Source organism: Poromitra crassiceps (genome assembly GCF_964638095.1).
Source record: "Poromitra crassiceps genome assembly, contig: HAP1_SCAFFOLD_80, whole genome shotgun sequence".
Classification (NCBI taxonomy): domain Eukaryota; kingdom Metazoa; phylum Chordata; class Actinopteri; order Beryciformes; family Melamphaidae; genus Poromitra; species Poromitra crassiceps.
The window spans coordinates 268770-291295 of NW_028152247.1; the positions used below are offsets into that span (position 1 = coordinate 268770).

The following is a 22526-nucleotide window of genomic DNA, read 5'->3' on the forward strand; positions in this document are numbered from 1 at the left end:
AATTAACATATGCGGATGTTCGCATACATGTAATCATATATGTTTGTGTAAGCATTAAACATATATGGTTAAACTTACATATGTCTACACATATGTGCATATCAGCAATTAACATATAAGAATGTACTTACATATGTAAGCATGTATGCTCATATAAGCAATTAACATATGAGTATTCTCATACAAGTGATCATATATGTCCATGCAAGTAATGGACATACAGGGTTATTCTTGCATATGTTTATATATATGTACATATAAGCAATTAACATATAAGAATATTTCTACATATTTCCGCATATATGCAAATACAAGCAACACACATATCTGTTATTCTCTTGCATATCAAAATATGTGTGCATATAAGCATTAAACATATATGATCATTATTACGTATGTCAACATATATGCTCATATAATCAATTAACATATGCGGATGTTCGCATACATGTAATCATATATGTTTGTGTAAGCATTGAACATATAGGGTTAAACTTACATATGTCTACATATATGTGCATATCAGCAATTAACATATAAGAATTTACTTACATATGTAAGCATGTATGCTCATATAAGCAATTAACAAATATGAGTATTCTCATACATGTGATCATATATGTTCATACAAGTAATGGACATACAGGGTTATTCTCGCATATGTTTAGATATATGTACATATAAGCAATTAACATATAAGAATATTTCTACATATTTCTGCATATATGCAAATACAAGCAACACACATATATGTTATTCTCTTGCATATCAAAATATGTGTGCATATAAGCATTAAACATATATGATCATTATTACGTATGTCAACATATATGCTCATATAATCAATTAACATATGCGGATGTTCGCATACATGTAATCATATATGTTCGTGTAAGCATTGAACATATAGGGTTAAACTTACATATGTCTACATATATGTGCATATCAGCAATTAACATATAAGAATTTACTTACATATGCAAGCATGTTTGCTCATATAAGCAATTAACATATGAGTATTCTATACATGTGATCATATATGTTCATACAAGTAATGGACATACAGGGTTATTCTCGCATATGTTTAGATATATGTACATATAAGCAATTAACATATAAGAATATTTCTACATATTTCCGCATATATGCAAATACAAGCAACACACATATATGTTATTCTCTTCCATATCAAAATATGTGTTCGTATAAGCATTAAACATATATGATTACTATTATGTATGTCAACATATATGCTCATATAATCAGTTAACATATGCGGATATTCTCATACGTGTAATCATATATGTTTGTCTACGCATTGAACATATAGGGTTAAACTTACATATGTCTACATATATGTGTAAATCAGCAATTAACATAGAAGACTTTACTTACATGTCAGCAGGTATGCTCATATAAGCAATTAACATTGAGTATTCTAATACATGTGATCATCTATGTTCATGTAAGTAATCCAGGGTGCAGCAGAGAGACTGGTTGGAGGGGGCGTGAACATTTCTCCAGAATTTGCATGGAAGTCCCATGATGCATTTGGGGCAGAGATCAGGGATCTAATATGGTTAATAACTCCACAGGATTTAATTTATGAAGCTTTTAAATTATATATTTGGAATCAGCTTTACGATGAGCTTCTAAATCATATATAATATATAATGTTTACACTAAAACCATAATATAGACTATGGGGCATTTTAACACATTGAGTGCCAGCGACGCCATATGGCGTCATTAGAAATTTACCGTAGGCTGCCAGCGACGCCAAATGGCGTCAGTAACTCGAAATTGTTTTTTTGACGGGGGGGGTGTCGATCTATGCCTCTTACATCGCCTCTTACAATATAATAGCTATTGAATGTGTCTAACCTATTTTACAGAACCCTTAGGTGGCGACAGCGCACTCCAGATGAGAGAAAGTGGAGTAAAACCATAGAGTAAAACACACAGAAGAAGTCGTTTGGGAAGAGGAAATCGCATCGCATCCGTCCGTATGCAGCTGCTTCATTGAAGCATAACGTAGCTGTGCCCCTGCAGCAGCCAATCTGCTGTCACAATTGAGCACCTCGTGTCCGCTGCAACAGTCTATTCGCATGATCAGCCGTGGAGTTCTCAACTGGAAGCATGGTGACATACACGCGGGTGTAAAAAAGCTGGATCTAGCGGAGCGGACTTTTCACTGCTGAGCACACGCAGAGCAAATGCACTCACAGCAGAGCGGAGCAGAGCAGAGAGATACTCCTCCCACAACGGGGGGGGGGGGGGGGGGGGAGGAGGAGGGGGGGAGGTGGGGCACGCAGGACACTACAGCATACAACAGATCCAGGCACTGCAGCATTACATCAGAAAATATTAGCAATGAGTCAATGATGTGCTTGAAATGCTCCCTTTCACAAAAGGGTCATTATCTCAGCTCGTAGAAAAAAGGGCTGTTTTTGGTCTAATCAAGCTATCTTCTCCGGCTCATAACTAAAGAACGGAAAATGGGATCAATAAACTTTTTTTTGCAGGTGATAGAAGAGAGTCTCATCATTATTTGTGCGTGTTCAGTGTTTACATAGTAATTATTAAAGAAATTATATGACTGTTTTAAAATGCATTGCGGCCTATGTGGCACAGTACAGCACCTTTTGCCCAAGGGCCGTGGCACTCAAAGTGTTAATGACTCCACTGTCAAAAAACCCTTATTTTTCAATCTCATGCACACTGGACAAACCTTGAAAATATCCAGTAGTGCTGGAAGTCTTGCACAAAACTAACCATTTTTATGGTGGGTTTCACTTCTGAGATGTTGTTCAATCAAAAATAATTTGGAAAATTATATTTCTTTTAATTAAGAGATATGTGTTTTGATTCCATACATGTTCATATATTGTGATATATTTGCACATATATCCTGGATATACAAAATAAAACATATATCTATGTATAGTTATTATTCATATATAGTTTTATATGTATTAACCATATATGCCCGTATAGTGTCAATGCATACAAATGTACATATAATTAATTGCCATATGTGTCCATATACAATCTATACATGTATGCACATATATAATTATATAGGACAAACATATATGGACCATATATGAAACGTTCCAATTCCATACATGTTCATATATTGTGATATATATGCACATATATGCACATCTATCCTGGATATATAGGTGGATATATGTCGAATACAGATAAATACATACAGTTATACACAGGTAATAGTCATATATGTTCATATAAAATAAAACATCTGTATGTATAGTTATTATTCATATATAGTTATATATGTATTAACCATATATGCCCGTATACTGTCAATGCATACAAATGTACATATAATTAATTGCCATATGTGTCCATATACAATCTATACATCTATGCACATATATAATTATAAAGGACAAACATATATCGACCATATATGAAACGTTCCAATTCCATACATGTTCATATATTGTGATACATATGCACATATATGCACATATATCCTGGATATATATGTGGATATATGTCGAATACTTATATGAACATATACTACATGTATGTTTACTACATATATGTGTATATATGCCTCTTCCGTATGGGAGACTCCTGCACATGCAGGATTTGATGGTGGACAAGCCAGAAAGAAGCATTGTAGCAAGATACCTCTGTCAGAAATGTCCGACATTCCCCGAATATTACGGGACCTTGCCACCGAAATGGAGAGCCGTCGCTCGCTTCCTTCAGTTGCACCGAGGCGAGAGGAGACGCCATGTCTATCGTCATGTGCAGCGCTCTGGAGCATGAGACAAAGAATGTTACCTGGCTGGCGGCAAATGACTGGGGGTGGGGTGGGTGTGACCAGAGGGTGGGACCAGAGGAATCTAGTAAGAGAGTTGTGTTAGCGAGCGGAGGTCCAAAATCATGAATCATGTAGCCATTACGTTTGGATGCATAAAATGAAGCTGAAAATATACAATTTTACTTTTTTAAACGTCTGACCCTTTCAAAGTACAACACAGAGAGTGAATTTTGCTGCAACTCGACAGCGCTGCTTAATCCAGGACCTTTTTGTGAGGTAAAAACAAACTGGTCCATTGGAGTGAATGGACATGTCACAACTCTTGTATCTATATAGCTCTGGGTGTGAACACAAAGAGGCAGTCCACTGAGCCAGGCTCTTTCACGCCTCAAAGCTCTCTAGCAAATCAGAGAGCCTGTTACATGGCTCATTTGCATTAGGGGGCTCAATTCACGATTGACACTGTTTGGCTGGGGACAAAGAGCAAAAAAGTGTCATGTTAAAACGAAATGGTTTTCCAAACGGTTTTTTGAATTGGTTTTGAAATAGTGACTTCAAATACAATTCCAAATGGTTATTTCGAATAGGAATAAGGAAATTATGTATTAAATGATGTTTTAAATGATGTATTCGTAATTCCATTTTGAAATACACTGTTTAATGGATGTTTTTGAAGTTCCTTTTCCAAATACGACTTTTTAATGATGTATTAATACGTCATTTGTGAATTCTTTTTGAAATTACTCTTTTTAATTGTACGATTGGATAATTATTAAGGGGACACTCTATTCATTAGTGTAAGACTCTCCTGGTCCTCCATAGGGCAGGTCTGATTGGCTATATCAGTGGTGACCAATTTGGGGCCCCTGGTTGTTTTGGCCCGTCACGGATTTGGGAGGGGGGGGAAGGGGGGATGGGGGATTATTATTCTTTTTTTACTCCCCCCCCCATTATTTATCCCATATTTTATCCCCCATTAGTGCTAACTTAATTTATTTATCCTGATTGCTACTCCACCTTCTGCCGATCTGAGGAGAGCCGAAACTGGCTCCATGCTTCCTCCGAGACATGGGCAGTTAGCCAGCCGCTTCTTTTCACCTGACAGAGGAAGCTTCATCGGTAGGACATAGCACGTGGGAGGTTCACGCTATTCCAACCAGTTCCCCTCCCTCTGGCGCCTTTAACGACCAGAGGAACCACATTAGCAACCAGGATATTGCATGTTTTTGTCAAATTGTCATGGCAAATTGTTTACAAAAGATGGACAATAAAGCTGATTTTCAAAGTAGGCTACCTTGAGGATTTTTCAAGTTGTGAATTAAGTCAAATTTCTCTCTTGATTACAAAGGTGGAAAATACAACTGTTTTTAACGGGGTGTTTACTGATTAAATGTTTAAGCTCCCCACAAATGCAGATGTTTTTTTTAAATATATATAACCAATTGCAAATTATTAAAATTACCAAACAAATAAAAAGTAGATTATTATATTGAAATGTTATTTTAGATTTAGAATGTTAGAATCTTCTATAAAACACAATACATTTTAATGTAATTCCACAACGTTTATTTTTGGCCCTCGGCCCTCCACCCAGATTGAGTTTTGGCCCTTCATGGGAAAGAATTTGGGCACCCCTGGGCTATATACACGAATCCACCGGCCAATTTGTGTAGGCCGCCATCTAGTGGGGCCGCCATTACTGCGGGGGTAGGTCCCCGCAGCTAGACTGTGCTGCTGGCTGCTGCAGACTGCAGTAATGCTATGCCAAATGATAACAGCGTCGTGAGCTGGATTGATAACGTGAGACAGTAGCCCCCAGTTACTGATGAAGGTACGACCTTATTATGGATGGGGATAGTAATTATTCAAATTGTAAATAGCGGAAAAAATACCACTTAACGAGCCGCATTTCAACTGACCTTATTGTGTAAACATGCTAATGTTAACGTTACTGACTAGCTAGCTAGCATAAACAATTAAGTTGCATGTAATCATTGCACACCAATTACATTAGTAAAAATAAAAAATATATATACGAATTTGTGTTTGTATAGGCATTCAAGGGTATTTTATTAATCCCCTGGCTTGTGATGAGCAACAGAATGCCAACTACAGGTCTCTCATAGAGGGTCAAAATGACCTGAGCTCGGGATGGATTGGCCAAATATTGCACTGTACCAGATGATGAACACATCATTCTGAAAGGACCTGTCTGATATTCACAGTCCATTAACAACCATCATAATGTTGACATAACCCATGTGTCATAATCACTGTTAGCTTAGGCTAGTGCTACTCATTATGAGGTGAAATAACGTTAGCGATTTACGACTGTTAACCAAAACCTACCGTGCTGTTGTTATTGGGAACAAAGTCCTTTCTGTTAATATTGTTGATCCACCTCTGGCGAACAGCTCGGTCCTCTGCACGTCCAGGGAATCTATATTTGTATGTTTATGTAACGTTATGGTTTCAGACAGGGGCACTCTTCATGTAGCTAACGCTAGTAAAGGCTTGTGTATTTCACATTCTATTCTCTTCCAAAGTTGAAGTTTGCCACTACTGTTGCAGGGCAGCTGATAACTGCACAGCTTCTTCCCGATTTCCTAGGCATCTTTGTCAAAAGTAACGTTGAATACAAATGTAAATGTAGAAAAATATAAGGCTACACTGGAGGACAGCTTGCATTCAAACGCGCGCGCCATGTATTTCCCCCTGGAGCCACCACAGTAGGTCACCGCAGTAATGGCGGCTTGTTTACATCCGCGACTTCGCAGGATTCGTGTATAGATGGCACGTGCTTGACTTCCTTGTTTTGGTTTTCACTCGATTGAAATTAATAAACGTGTCCCCGCTATTTTTATCAGCCTGTCCTTGATGTATGACTTCATGAAAATCACAAAGAACATTGTGACCAATTTCCCAGAGAGAGAGGAGGTGAGTTGTGTGGTTGTGTGTCGTTTATATGCGGCTGCAGGTTGCAGCCAAGTACGTTACATCTTGCCTCCGAGGTGGTTTCACTGTGCGTTCCCTCTCTTCACCTGGCTGTCTGCTTATAGCGTTCGAGTGTCACGTGACCGTTGAACCGAGGCGAAATTCACTGAAGTATAAATGCAACACCATGAGCGACACTTTCTTTTTCGTCTGCGACCATGTGCTGAGCGACACTTTCTAATAAGTATAAATTCAGCTTAAGAGAGAGGAATCATGATAAAAACCTTCAAAACATGTCTCTAACATAGAAGGCTCAGGGCAGAGAAATTTATTGATGACCTCCTCCATGTTCCTTGCTCTCCTCTCTCCGCCTGACACTCTCCTCTGGTGATGCTAGCTCAACCTGGCTCAATAGAGTACTGCAGGGCAGTGGTGCCAGAATGAGTTTTGAGATGGGGAGACAATAAAATAAATAAATAAAACAAAACTGGATATTTCTTTAGCTCCACAGTGATCGATGTGTCCTGTGTGTAAGCCAGCATCTTTTGCACTGCCTCTTTGTGCTTATCGCTCTTCTCATGATTGTCCAGGATCTGCCATTTCTTCCAACTGTTCACTCCTATGCTCGAGGGGGGGGGGGGGGAGGGGGGGTAGCCTGGTAAACCAGTCGGTCACATGAACTCACATTTCATTTAGTTCTACAGACCATCTGGCCTCAAGCCCTGGGAGGCTATTTGCAGAAATTGCAAAGCGTTCTAGCCAATCAGTGACCCGCCTCGTAGTTGACATCATAACCGGCCAATCAGGAACGCTGCTAGCAAAACAATAATGGCTGCCTCCTTGCCTGTCCAGATACAGGAGTATGCAACAGCCAAGTTCCTCAGCAGAAAATATGTTTTTACCTTTATCCCGAGTGGATTTGGGTTTGACTGGATCCAACGCTGATTGGCTGAAGGAGGTGTCAGTCAAGGCAAGTACACCCACCCAACTTCCACCCACTGCAAACACTGTGTGAAAGCTGGAGGCCAGACGGTCTGGTAGAACTAAATGAAATGTGAGGTCATGTGACCGGCTGCTTTACCAGGCTATGTGGGCGTGGCTCGCTCACTCTCTCCCCTCCCTGGCTGCTGTTTATTCTCCTCTCTTTTTTTCACTCTCATATTGCGAGGACACATTGTCCCCTTGCTGCCCCGCCCCCTTCCAGTGCCTATGGTGCAGGGATGACATCATTTTGTAGGCTTACCCAGAAGTCAAGTCAAGTCAAGTCAAGTTTATTTATATAGCCCTAATTCACAAGCATGTCTCAGAGGGCTTCACAGAAAGTATGTCTAGCTAATTCTAGCTGACACAACAGTAGCAAGAATATACAGAATAAAGATAACATTTGCACAATTGATGGAGAAATATAGAAATATAGAAATGAAGAGAGAGCAGAGGAGAGAGCAGGAGAAGGGAGAAGAGCAGGGGGAATGTGAGAGAGTGATGGGGTGGGGAGGGAATGGGAGATGTTGGAGGGTATAGGGTTAGGGTTAGAAAAGGGGCGGGGGTTAGGGTTAGGGGAAAGGGAATTAGGGTTAGGGTCCGGGGAGGGGTTAGGGTTAGTAGAGGAGAGGGGGTTGGGGTTAGGGGAGAGGGGGTTAGGGTTAGGGCCAGGGAAGGGAAGGGTGTTGGGGTCCGCCAGGGTAGAGGTAGGGTCTAGGGTTAGGGGAGGGGAGGGAGTAGGATACGGGCCCGGATTAGGGCGAGCGTTCAAGGGGGAAGGAAGTGACCAGGTTTATTCATTTTATTCATCGACATGGCAAACCTCCCTGCAAAGCCAAGGGTTTAAGCTGCTCGCTACCTGCTCTGTGCTGCTTGACACAACTTGAAGCAGGAAGTGAAAATGCACAGGGCGCGTTTAGCGGAGCAGAGCGAAGACGCTTTCAGGACCGTGCCTCGAAGCACTGCGTAACATTAATGATTGTTTCCAACTTCCATTCCACTTAAGCCCCTTCTAAACATGCAGTGAAATCCGGATTATGACCAGCTGCTAGCTGGCCGGTGTTCCAGTGCCAGGGCCCTCATTAATGTTTTGGTTGCAGCTGTGTTGATCCTGCCTTTGAGACACATATTGAATGTTGGACACTTAGGTCAATAGGTTAGGGTTAGGTCAATAGGTTAGGGTTAGGTCAATAGGTTAGGGTTAGGTCAATAGGTTAGGGTTAGGTTAAGATTAGGGTCAGGTCAATACGTTAGGGTTAGGTTAAGATTAGGGTTAGGTCAATAGGTTAGGGTTAGGTTCAGATTAGGGTTAGGTCAATAGGTTAGGGTTAGGTTAAGGTTAGGGTTAGGTCAATAGGTTAGGGTTAGGTTAAGGTTAGGGTTAGGTCAATAGGTTAGGGTTAGGTTAAGGTTAGGGTTAGGTCAATAGGTTAGGGTTAAGGTTAGGGTTAGGTCAATAGGTTAGGGTTAGGTTAAGATTAGCGTTAGGTTAGGGTTAGGTTAAGGTTAGGGTTAGGTCAATAGGTTAGGGTTAGGTTAAGGTTAGGGTTATGTCAATAGGTTAGGGTTAGGTTAAGGTTAGGGTTAGGTTAAGATTAGGGTCAATAGGTTAGGGTTAGGTTAAGATTAGCGTTAGATTAATAGGTTATGGTTAGGTTAAGGTTAGGGTTAGGTCAATAGGGTAGGGTTAAGTGGTAGAGTTAAGGTTAGGCAAGTAGTGGCTATGGTTATGGTAAGATTACAGAGGGTTAGGGTTAGGGCTTGGGTATAATTGTAAATTGCTTGTTTTCATATTTGGAAGCCTTGGTAATCTCCATAGGCTGCTCGTAAGTGGCCTGCAGAGGGCAGGACTGCCCAGACCGAGAGCCAAGGCTCTGGCCAAATTCTGCTCTATTTATGCAATAATTGGCAGTCGCCACATTTGGAGGAGGCGCTGTTTCCTTTATCCATAGATTCAGACTAGATACATCTGTCACTATAAGATTTCCCATTGATTGTGCATCTATTATTGTTTGTGTTCAAGGAGTTTTTGTCTAAATGTGAACACAAATAAAGGTATTAAAATGTGTGTGTGTGTGTGTGTGTGTGTGTGTGTGTGTGTGTGTGTGTGTGTGTGTGTGTGTGTGTGTGCATGTGCGTGTGCGTGTGTGTGCGTGCGTGCGTGCGTGTGCGTGTGCGTGTGTGTGTGTGTGTGTGCGTGCGTGGGTGGTTTGTTTCAGACTGACTAAAGTCCAGAAGATGGGGGCGAGGCAGAGCAGAACAAAGTCTTCAACACCCAGCTGTAGGAGTGACCAGTCTAAGAGCAGACTTCCAAACTTCAGTAATGAACCTGGACCTTCAGACACAAAGTAAGATGACTGTTAAACTGTAAAGATAATCAGGGCTGGACTGGAACAATATTTTGGCCCTGGCATTTTGGCCCCCAGACTGCCCACAATCCATCACACACCATCTTTGTGCTCCCCTGAATATGTACCTACAGTGCCTCTCCCTAAAACATGAAAGCTGTTTACATGTTTACATGAGTCAGATGAAATCAAGGAAGATCAAAGCCCAATTTATGCCGACACTTTTGAAACGGTCGCCGACAGAAATGAGGACTTGAGTCGACACTTTAAAGTGTCGGCGAGGAGTGTCTGCTACCTAGTGAAATGTCTGTGTCGCTGACTACGTCACAATGTGCTGCGCAGGTCTGATTGGCTATATCAGTGGTGACCAATTTGGGGCCCGCGGGCCAAACTTGGCTCTGTTTGTTTTGGCCTGTCACGGATTTGGGAGGGGGGGGGGAGGGGGGATGGGGGATTTTTTTTTTTTTTAACCCCCCACCCCCCTCCCCCCGATTCTTTATCCCATATTTTATCCCCCATTAGTGCTAACTTCACTAACAGACCACACCATGTTTAAACAAAAAGATAATTTATTGCAAGTGGGTGTTTGGGTGCGAGAACGTGAATGGGGTCGCGGTGCGACAACGTCTCTTCAGGAGAGTGGTACGGAGGTGACAGGAACCCAGGGGTTGAGACTCAGAGTGGGGGTAGCGTCTTTGGGTGAAGCTCGGTTCTAGAGCGCAGCTCAGCTTCACGGGATGGAGTCCCGGCTCCATCAGCCCCCCGTGGTTCCTGTGAGCAGGGGATAGAGATGCAGGATTATGCGGCCCTGACTAGCATGTCTTTAGCTGTTTGTGGGAGGAAACCAGAGTACCCGGAGAAAACCCACGCAGGCACGGGGAGAACATGCAAACTCCGCGCGTGCTGCCCGTAATTAGCATGTCTTTTGCTGTTTGTGGGAGGAAATCGGAGTACCCGGGGAAAACCTACGCAGGCACTGGGAGAACATGCAGACTCTGCCCGTGCTGCCTGTAACGGAGGAAGAAACTTGGGGTTGGGGGGGAGGGTCGTGACGACTGAGGCGAACGGGGGGGGAGAGAGAGAATATGGTCATGTTTATATATGCTACGAGTGATTGTGTTGATAGAACACAGGTGTATTCATCAGTGAAGTGATTGGAGCGCAGGTGAAATAGCTTAGTGCGGCGCAGATAATTACATGGTGTGGTCTTTGTGTTCCTGAACTTCAGTTAGCACACTAACTCCATTTAATTTATTTATCCTGGTTGCTACTCCACCCTCTGCCGATCTGAGGAGAGCCGAAACTGGCTCCATGCTTCCTCCGAGACATGGGCAGTTAGCCAGCCGCTTCTTTTCACCTGACAGAGGAAGCTTCATCGGTAGGCAACCCGTTCTCACTCTGAGCGCGTCGCATATTGACGCTTTGTCCTGTCCCTTGTGCGTCGCGTGTTACTAACATGGTACCCTTGAGCGACACATGAAACGACTTGGGCTTTCCGACTAAACTCAATGCAAACCCATGGAAGTCATCTTTGACGCTTATGGCAACTGCTCCCCTATTAGCCTAACTGCTCCACCATTAGTCAACTGCTCGCCCATTAGGGTCTGGAGGAGCTAACCTCTCCCAGACCCTAACCCTAAACCTAACCTCTCCCACCCCCCATGCCTGCCTAAACCTAACCTCTCCCAGACCCTAACCCTAACCCTAACCTCTCCCACCCCATGCCTAAACCTAACCTCCCCCAGACCCTAAACCTAACCTCTCCCACCTCCCACGCCTAAACCTAACCTCCCCCCAGACGCTAATGGTGAGCAGTTGACTAATGGGCGAGCAGTTAGGCTGATGGGGGAGCAGTTGCCATAAGCGTCAAAGTTGACTTCTATGGGTTTGCATTGAGTTTAGTCGGAAAGCCCAAGTCATTTCATGGGTCGCTCAAGGGTACCATGTTAGTAACAAGTGGCGCATAAGGGACGGGACAAAGCGTCAATATGCTACGTGGTCGGAGTGAGAACGTGTTGCGGTAGGACATAGCACGTGGGAGGTTCACGCTATTCCAACCAGTTCCCCTCCCTCTGGCGCCTTTACCGACCAGAGGAACCACATTAGCAACCAGGATATTGCATGTTTTTGTCAAATTGTCATGGCAAATTGTTTACAAAAGATGGACAATAAAGCTGATTTTCAAAGTAGGCTACCTTGAGTTGTGAATTAAGTCAAATTTATCTCTTGATTACAAAGGTGGAAAATACAACTGTTTTTAACGGGGTGTTTACTGATTAAATGTTTAAGCTCCCCACAAATGCAGATGTTTTTTTTAAATATATATAACCAATTGCAAATTATTAAAATTACCAAACAAATAAAAAGTAGATTATTATATTGAAATGTTATTTTAGATTTAGAATGTTAGAATCTTCTATAAAACACAATACATTTTAATGTAATTCCACAACGTTTATTTTTGGCCCTCGGCCCTCCACCCAGATTGAGTTTTGGCCCTTCATGGGAAAGAATTTGGGCACCCCTGGGCTATATACACGAATCCACCGGCCAATTTGTGTAGGCCGCCATCTAGTGGGGCCGCCATTACTGCGGGGGTAGGTCCCCACAGCTAGACTGTGCTGCTGGCTGCTGCAGAGTGCCAAATGATAACAGCGTCGTGCGCTGGATTGATAACGTGAGACAGTAGCCCCCAGTTACTGATGAAGGTACGACCTTATTATGGATGGGGATAGTAATTATTCAAATTGTAAATAGCGGAAAAAATACCACTTAACGAGCCGCATTTCAACTGACCTTATTGTGTAAACATGCTAATGTTAACGTTACTGACTAGCTAGCTAGCATAAACAATTAAGTTGCATGTAATCATTGCACACCAATTACATTAGTAAAAATAAAAAATATATATACGAATTTGTGTTTGTATAGGCATTCAAGGGTATTTTATTAATCCCCTGGCTTGTGATGAGCAACAGAATGCCAACTACAGGTCTCTCATAGAGGGTCAAAATGACCTGAGCTCGGGGTGGATTGGCCAAATATTGCACTGTACCAGATGATGAACACATCATTCTGAAAGGACCTGTCTGATATTCACAGTCCATTAACAACCATCATAATGTTGACATAACCCATGTGTCATAATCACTGTTAGCTTAGGCTAGTGCTACTCATTATGAGGTGAAATAACGTTAGCGATTTACGACTGTTAACCAAAACCTACCGTGCTGTTGTTATTGGGAACAAAGTCATTTCTGTTAATATTCTTGATCCACCTCTGGCGAACAGCTCGGTCCTCTGCACGTCCAGGGAATCTATATTTGTATCTTTATGTAACGTTATGATTTCAGACAGGGGCACTCTTCATGTAGCTAACGCTAGTAAAGGCTTGTGTATTTCACATTCTATTATCTTCCAAAGTTGAAGTTTGCCACTACTGTTGCAGGGCAGCTGATAACTGCACAGCTTCTTCCCGATTTCCTAGGCATCTTTGTCAAAAGTAACGTTGAATAAAAATGTAAATGTAGAAAAATATAAGGCTACACTCGAGGACAGCTTGCATTCAAACGCGCGCGCCATGTATTTCCCCCTGGAGCCACAACACAGTAGGTCACCGCAGTAATGGCGGCTTGTTTACATCCGCGACTTCGCAGGATTCGTGTATAGATGGCACGTGCTTGACTTCCTTGTTTTGGTTTTCACTCGATTGAAATTAATGAACGTGTCCCCACTATTTTTATCAGCCTGTCCTTGATGTATGACTTCATGAAAATCACAAAGAACATTGTGACCAATTTCCCAGAGAGAGAGGAGGTGAGTTGTGTGGTTGTGTGTCGTTTATATGCGGCTGCAGGCTGCAGCCAAGTATGTTACATCTTGCCTCCGAGGTGGTTTCACTGTGCGTTCCCTCTCTTCACTTGGCTGTCTGCTTATAGCGTTCGAGTGTCACGTGACCGTTGAACCGAGGCGAACATTCACTGAAGTATAAATGCAACACCATGAGCGACACTTTCTTTTTCGTCTGCGACCATGTGCTGAGCGACACTTTCTAATAAGTATAAATTCAGCTTAAGAGAGAGGAATCATGATAAAAACCTTCAAAACATGTCTCTAACATAGAAGGCTCAGGGCAGAGAAATTCATTGATGACCCCCTCCATGTTCCTTGCTCTCCACTCTCCCCCTGACACTCTCCTCTGGTGATGCTAGCTCAACCTGGCTCAATAGAGTACTGCAGGGCAGTGGTGCCAGAATGAGTTTTGAGATGGGGGGACAATAAAATAAATAAATAAAACAAAACTGGATATTTCTTTAGCTCCACAGTGATCGATGTGTCCTGTGTGTAAGCCAGCATCTTTTGCACTGCCTCTTTGTGCTGATCGCTCTTCTCATGATTGTCCAGGATCTGCCATTTCTTCCAACTGTTCACTCCTATGCTGGAGGGGGGGGAAGGAGGGGGGTAGCCTGGTAAACCAGTCGGTCACATGAACTCACATTTCATTTAGTTCTACAGACCATCTGGCCTCAAGCCCTGGGAGGCTATTTGCAGAAATTGCAAAGCGTTCTAGCAAATCAGTGACCCGCCTCGTAGTTGACATCATAACCGGTCAATCAGGAACGCTGCTAGCAAAACAATAATGGCTGCCTCCTTGCCTGTCCAGATACAGGAGTATGCAACAGCCAAGTTCCTCAGCAGAAAATATGTTTTTACCTTTATCCCGAGTGGATTTGGGTTTGACTCAGTGGCGTGCCTGACCAAGTTGGTGCCCTAGGCAAGATTTTTGCTGGTGCCCCCCCCTCCCCCCTCCCCCAAAGAAAATATAATAAAAAATTATATAGTAGCTAATCCAGCACTGCAGTGCAGGCTCAGAATCGCCCTTCCCCAGTGGCGCTGGAAGTACTTTTAGGTAGGGGGTGCTGTAAGGAAGGGTCTTTCTGTGCTGCAGGTGAGGGCAGCGCCGAAGAAAATTTTACGTTTTTTGGACTTTCATCCATATTTAGAAGAATATTTAATTTTAAATTAACATTAGGATTATACTGTTGTGATGTCATTATTCAGTATCTTCTCCTTTTCTCGCTCACTTTCATGTAAGCACCTGCTCTCCCTTTAGTCGTTTTACACTACAACAGACAGAAACACAGGCATGAACACTGAACTTATTATTATTATTATGGAAAACCAGATTATGATGAAAATCTAACACTTTTGAAGAGAGAGCGTATGAAATAAGATTAGAGCTGGGAAGCACAAACTGTTTTTTAATGCATCTTGTTGGTGGTATAAACACAAGACAGCCAAATCCAACAATTTCGAAAATCCATTTCTTGCCACCAGGGGGTGCTGCAGCACCCTCAGCACCCACCTTCCAGCTCCCTTTCCCCACTCTGGGAAAAAGCTCCGAGCAGGTAGAAGGGGGCACGGCCGCGCAGGGGGTGGGGTGGTATGGATTAGGGACCATGGTGAAAGTGCTGCAGCCCGGGCAGCCAGAAAGCCAGAATTAGAAAAATGATTTCACTATTATTTAAAGACTTAAGACGTTGTTCTTCTTATTTTTGTCTACTATTGTAAAATAATAGTAGGCCTATTATCATGAAAAAGTATTTGTAAAAAAAAATAAAAAAAAAATAAAAAAATGTTACCCTCTCTGGCGCCCCTAACGGCTCAAGCGCCCTTAGCATTTGCCTAGTTCGCCTAATGGATGGCACGCCACTGACTGGATCCAACGCTGATTGGCTGAAGGAGTTGTCTGTCAAGGCAAGTACACCCACCCAACTTCCACCCACTGCAAACACTGTGTGAAAGCTGGAGGCCAGACGGTCTGGTAGAACTAAATGAAATGTGAGGTCATGTGACCGGCTGCTTTACCAGGCTATGTGGGCGTGGCTCGCTCACTCTCCCCCCTCCCTGGCTGCTGTTTATTCTCCTCTCTTTTTTTCACTCTCTCATATTGCGAGGACACATTGTCCCCTTGCTGCCCCGCCCCCTTCCAGTGCCTATGGTGCAGGGATGACATCATTTTGTAGGCTTACCCAGAAGTCCCTGCACTTCCTGGTTCAGAGGTGTAAATGTCAATGGGATTTTGCATGGGAATTTTGGTTAAATGCATGAAATAAGGTCCTGCGATTAACAAAAGTTTATGATTCAGCAAAGTTTGTGTTCAATCTTCACACATGAGGAACACTGTTATGACTTTTGAAGCATAAGTGTGTTGTTTTGAGGGGAGGAGGTAGAGCGGGTCATCCACTAATTGCTTTGGATAAAAGAGGTTGGTGGTTCGATTCCCGCCTCCTCCAGTTTGCCTGTCGAAGTGTCCTTGGGCAAGATACTGAACCCCAAATTGCTCCCGATGGTGTGCCAGAACCCTGCGTGGTAACCTGCCGCCATCGGTGTATGAATGGGTGAATGTACCTACTGATTGTAAAGTGCTTAACCCTAACCCTAAAAGCGCTATATAAATGCATGCCATTTACCATTTTACCATTTTTACACAATTCTCAGAAAACTCTTCAAAAGTCATAAAAGTGGTCCTCATTGTGAAGATGATCTTGCTGAACACAACATTCGCTGTTTCATAAACCGTTGTTAACCAGACCTTATTTCATGCATTTAACCAAAATTCCCATGCAAAAATCCCGTTGCCTTTCCCCCCTATGAACCAGGAAGTGGATTATGCCAGGTGAGCAGTATGGAAGCATTTTATGTATTTGTTCTGTTGTTTTATTATGTTTTTGCTCATGGCTCCTTCACACTCAGCAGACAGCTCTACTTGCCTGAAGCAGCCGGTCTCAATTTCTCCAAACTGGGACCGCGTCGGCTGCATTCTATGTAGAACACTGACTGTATGCAAGTACCTCATACAACCCAACTTCAAACAAACTGAACTATCCCTTTAAGTCTCCCTGTGTCTCCCAGCACTGCTGCCACATCGCCAGCAGGGGCCTTTGTTAAGCAAGGGGCTTTTGTTAAGAACAAAGAAAACAGAAATGAATAAAAAAGACCCCTCTTTTACTGCTGTGGCAGCTGGCAGTACTGCAGTAAGACTGTGAAACCAAATGAGCAACATCTGTATTGTCCATCAACACATACAAAAGCTCGCAAACACGTTTTCCCCCCCAGGTCCCAAAAGAACACTGCTCACCCTATAGACCAGAGGTGACCAAATTCTTTCCTATGAAGGGACCAAAGATTAAGACAGATGCTATTTGCACCCGGGTGTAAATACCCGATGTCACTATTCACACCCGGGTGTAAATAACCCATGTGGCTATTTGTACCGCGGGTGCATAGGTGTAGTGCCAGTAGAACGCGGGGGAACGGCGTTCCCATACTTCTCCAAGCAGTGTTTTGTGTGTGTTTTGTGTGTGTCAACGTGTGTGTGTATGTGTCGACCCAATAAAACGAGTGAATCTGGACAAAATTGTCATTCGTCTATATTTAAGGTGGGCTGAATGATTCACATGGCATCAACTCGTGGCTTGAAGGAATAACAGGAAACATTCCACCTTCACTAATATTTAAGGTGGGCTGAATGATTCACATGGTATCAACTCGTGGCTTGAAGGAAGACGGAAACACTCCACCTTAACTAGCTAGTGGCATTTTCAGCATCAAAATATGTTTTTTTTCTCCCAGTACCTCACGATAACAAGTAAAGATGAAAAGGCAGCCAAACATCCTTTCATTTTTTGGACCAGTTGCTAAAAAGGTATGTTTACAATCATTTAGAAACAATGTTAAAAGCTGTTTTGGCACCAGGCAGGCACACGCCCCCTTAAGCCTGGAGCTAACAGTCAGGTAGGTTGGTTAGCACTAGTGTCCTATATGGCTCTGGTCTAGGACACTAGTTAGCACATAGGAGTTGTAGGATCACATGACAGTAAAATTGACCAATCATATCGTTCCTAACAGTAAATGGGTGGGCCAAATCAGCTACGCATGGAAGCACACCGGTCCGGTTTCTCAGTTTCTGCACATGCGCAAGCGGTGTAAATTTTACTATGGAGTTACATTACCAAGATTTCTTTTAGATTAACGCAGAATTCACCACAAAATGGTAAGTTACTTACTAAAAATGCCAGCCGCCGTGCCAAATTATGATCAATTATGCCTTGTGTTGTGTAACTTGTGTGATGCTTGAGACTTGTTTAGCTTAGCTGTTTGTGATAACTGACTCTGTCATGGGCTACTTCTGCAGTGTCTAAAGGACACAATAAGTTAAGTCGTGTTTGATTGATTGATTGATAACTTTATTGAAACAATAAATGCAGGATCGTTCAAGACAACACAACATAACCATATTGCTCAAAAGGAATAAAACACAATAAAGCCCGAGGGCTTATTTCCATTGTGGTCCTTGTGTGTGGGACAAGAGGAGTGAATCTGTATGCAGGTATGAGCGTGTGTGTGCGCGGGCAAAGACAACACAAACAGATAACATTTTACACTCAAACCATACATTCTTAACCTTAAGTGAATGGTTATTTAGATACCTAGCAAGAATGCATCATTCAATAAATAATAAGATAGAGACCAGCTCATAAACTAAAAACAGGAACCTACCTAGGGTTTAAAACCCACGACTATTCAGGGGACATAAGAAAAGGAAAATAAAAGGTTAGGATCACATTTGGGAGCCAACCAGCCATTTTTTCAATGCAAGCTTAAAAGAGAACCTGGAGTTAAGGGTCTTAATACTCTCAGGGAGTTTATTCCATAAAATAGCTGCTGAGTAGGAAAAGGTGCATTTACCCTTTAGAGCAGGGGTCGGCAACCTTTTTTATATAAAGTGCCATTTTCAAATTTGCTTGTCAATCAGTGTGCCACACCAAGATGAATGACTCGCACATCCAAATTTAAATCTCCAATGTATCTGTAATGTTATTCCATCTAAAGTCAGGACATTGAAATGAGAGCATTATACAAGATACACAGCACGGTCCTTCTTTGTCTTTTGCGCTGGCATCTTTCATCTGCTTTCTGCTGCCCTGGAAGGCAACCAATCAGAGTGGCAGAGTAGAGTGTGTCACTACCGTAAATATGCTAAATAACAGGCTGTGCAACTGCAAATGGCTATGGAATAGGTAATTTGGCAGGGCATTTCAACATAAAAATAAAAAAAATCTGAGTTGCGCACTTATTGCTACTGTGTGCGCCGTGCCACTGGTTACCTCTTCGCGTGCCAGAGGTGGCACCCGTGTCATAGGTTGCTGACCCCTGCTTTAGAGTTTTAAATTTAGGGGGAACAATGTTGGAGGTGCTTCCTCTTGTGGAGTAGCCATGTACCTCACTGACTTTACAAAAATAGTCAGAGAGGTAGCGAGGAGCCTCCCGTTTAAAGATCCTAAATACCATGCACAAATAAATATAAATATGTGTGTCAGTGTAGTGTGCGTGCGTGCGGGGGACCTGTACGTGTGCCGGGGGAGGGGGGTGTTCCGCATAATAGGTGCGTTCCCCCACTTCTTAAGATAGCACTACACCTCTGTGGGGGTGTAAATAGCTCATGTGGCTATTCCCACCCCAATTCAGAAAGTGATAAGAATGTATTTTATATTTTACATTTTAAATGAAAGTAAAAGTTTCTAAAGCAGTGGTTCCCAACCTTTTTACACCAAGTACCACCTGATAAAGTAGTTGGCTCTCCAAGTACCACCATATGACCGACGTTAAAATACAGTCTATTCAGCTATGCATATACAGTAGCAGCTGTAGAGTCTCTCTCTCTCTCTCTCTCTCTCTCTCTCACAGCAAATCAGAACATTATCAACAAAATATCAACTGTACAGTGTCTCTCTCTTTCACACACACACACAGCAACAAATATTACGTCAGAAAAAAATACGTCAGAAACAAATATTTGTTTCTAAATCTCAAGACAACAAAATAAACCTCAATTTCAATGATCACAAGTTTATTTTCATTCGTAGTATTATTTTGATAGATAAACATCTTTTACAATTGATTTTAAAGTTGGGTTTATTTCATAATTTAAACATTGGGATTCCAGGGATCAAGTACCACCAGCAGGGGGGGGCGCAAGTACCACCTACCTTGAGAAACACTGCCAATAATATTTATAATAAGTATTATTATTTCACTTTCACATGTTTGAAAACTACTACTAATGACCACCATGGATTTTGCACAAAAATAAAAATAAATAAAAATAAAAATCACAGAGCCTTCCAAGTACCACCAGCAGGGGGCGCAAGTACCACCTACGGTACGCGTACCGTAGGTTGGGAACCACTGTTCTAGAGCACAGGGTCTAACATTTATTTTGCAAATAAATATGCTTCATGAAGGAATTACTCCAGGACAGCACTGCAATAAGTTTGATAGGCTACTTTATTTAAATTGTATTGCCTGAACAAAGTTTTGGGCCAGATGCCCTTCTTCTTCAGTGTGCTTATTGGTAAATCATCTAGGCTACATCCTCTATATGTTATAGAATATTATTCAAGATTCAAGATTTTTATTGTCACTCCGTAGTACAAGTATCATGTGTGAAATTATTGTGCTGTAGACTCCGTTACAACATAGTGCAAAAAATAAAAAATAAAAAAATAAAAACAAGAGGCAACAAGCAATAAAGCAGTAGACACACCACAGACAGTGGCGTATTCACTGCACATATGTGCAAATGTCATGAACATGCTTTAAACATAATTAAACATAATAACATTCTGTTAGGTGCTAATAGCATATACCTAATTAAACATACATGTCATTAGTCATACGTGATGGTAGCAGCTGCAGTGCGGTACAGTACGGCTACTACACTATTTGTATATTAAGGAGTCTCGTGGCCTGCGAGAAGAAACTGTCCCTCAAGCGATTTGTGCGTGCTCTTGGGACCCTGTATCTCCTCCCTGAGGGTTGCAGGGAGAACAGGCTGTTGTGGGGATGGTTTGTGTCTTTGATGATCTTCGGGGACCTCCTGAGGCACCGCTGGTTGTACAGATCCTGCAGTTCTGGCAGCTCACATCCTGTTACATGCTGGGCCGCACGCCTCACCCTTCTTAGCGCCCTGCGGTCCATGGTGGTACAGTTCCCGTACCAGGTGGTGAAGCAGCCAGTCAGCAGGCTTTCAATGGTGCCTCTGTAGAAGTCCCTGAGGATTTTTGGCCTTAGCCCAAATTTCTTCAGGCACCTGAGTCCGTGTAGTCGCTGTTGGGCCTTTTTGACAACAGTGGCGGTGTGGTTGGCCCATGTCAGGTCCTGGTGGATATTGACTCCCAGGTACTTGACGCTGTCCACCCTTTCCACCACTGTGCCGTTGATGGTGATTGGGGGGTGTGCCCCCCCCCCCCCCTTCTGTAGTCTACAATGATCTCCTTTGTCTTGGAGACGTTCAGAGAGAGGTGGTTGTCCTGGCACCATTGTTCCAGGGCCTCCACCTCCTTTCTGTAGGCCATCTCGTCGCTCCTGGAGATCAGTCCCACAACCGCTGTGTCGTCTGCAAACTTCACGATGGTGTTCGAAGTTTGAGTCGCCATGCAGTCGTGGGTGTAGAGGTCATACCAGAAGGGGCTGGAGACGCACCCCTGTGGCGCTCCTATGCTGATGGTCAGTGGGGAGGAGGTGAGGTTGCCCACTCTCACCACCTGGTGGCGGTCTGTTAGAAAGTCCAGGATCCAGTCACACATTGCTGTGCTTAGTCCCAGATCCTTGAGTTTGCTTACCAGCCTGGAGCGTAATATGGTGTTGAATGCTGAGCTGTAGTCCACGAACAGCATTCTCACATAGGTGTCCTTCCCCTCCAGGTGGGAGAGGGCGGTGTGGAGCACATGTGCTACTGCATCCGCTGTGCTCCTGTTGGGGTGGTATGCAAATTGTAGCGGGTCGTGGTCTGGGGGGAGTGTGGGGCGGATCTGTGATATAACCAGCTTTTCGAAGCATTTGCTGGCTATGGGCGTGAGGGCGATGGGCGCCAGTCGTTGAGGCTGGTCACTTTCTGCTGTTTGGGAATGGGGATGATTGTTGCTGTTTTGAAGCAGGGGGTAACTTGCCGGAGGGAGAGGGACTGGTTAAAAATGTCTGTGAATACGCCTGCCAGCTGGTGGGCGCAGGCCTTGAGGACACGCCCAGGGATGCCGTCCGGGCCGGCCGCCTTGCGTGGATTGATACGCAAGAACGACCGGTGGACTTCATCCTCGGTGATGGTGAGGGGGCGGTCCGGATCTATGGGGAGGGGAGGTGGGGGATGTGGTTGTGGGTGGGGGCGGGGAGGGTGTGAGTGGGAGGGGGGGTTGGTGGTTAGGTGGGAGTGGAGGGGAGGTGGGGGAGGAAAGGAGTGGATATTATATATATGAATATATGAATATTTATCCACCTTATTTCTAGCTGCCATGATGCCTTACGTGAAATATGGGTGATTCTTCCGGTGTAATCCTCCGCCCCCTCCCACCGTTCCGTTGCTGACACGGAAACAACATAACCCGTCTGTAAACTATGTTTCA

General features: G+C 43.3%; 1 protein-coding gene across 1 annotated transcript in view; it reads left to right on the forward strand.

Moving 5' to 3' along the window:
- Window positions 1-22526, forward strand: part of LOC310800797 (protein NLRC3-like) — a gene marked incomplete at its 3' end in the record, with an annotated part of 166632 nt that overhangs the window by 52241 nt on the left and 91865 nt on the right. The window contains exon 3 of the mRNA XM_083664717.1: window positions 9934-10062. Within this exon, the coding sequence (XP_083520843.1) occupies window positions 9934-10062 (129 nt within the window). The remainder of the gene's footprint in view (window positions 1-9933; window positions 10063-22526) is intronic.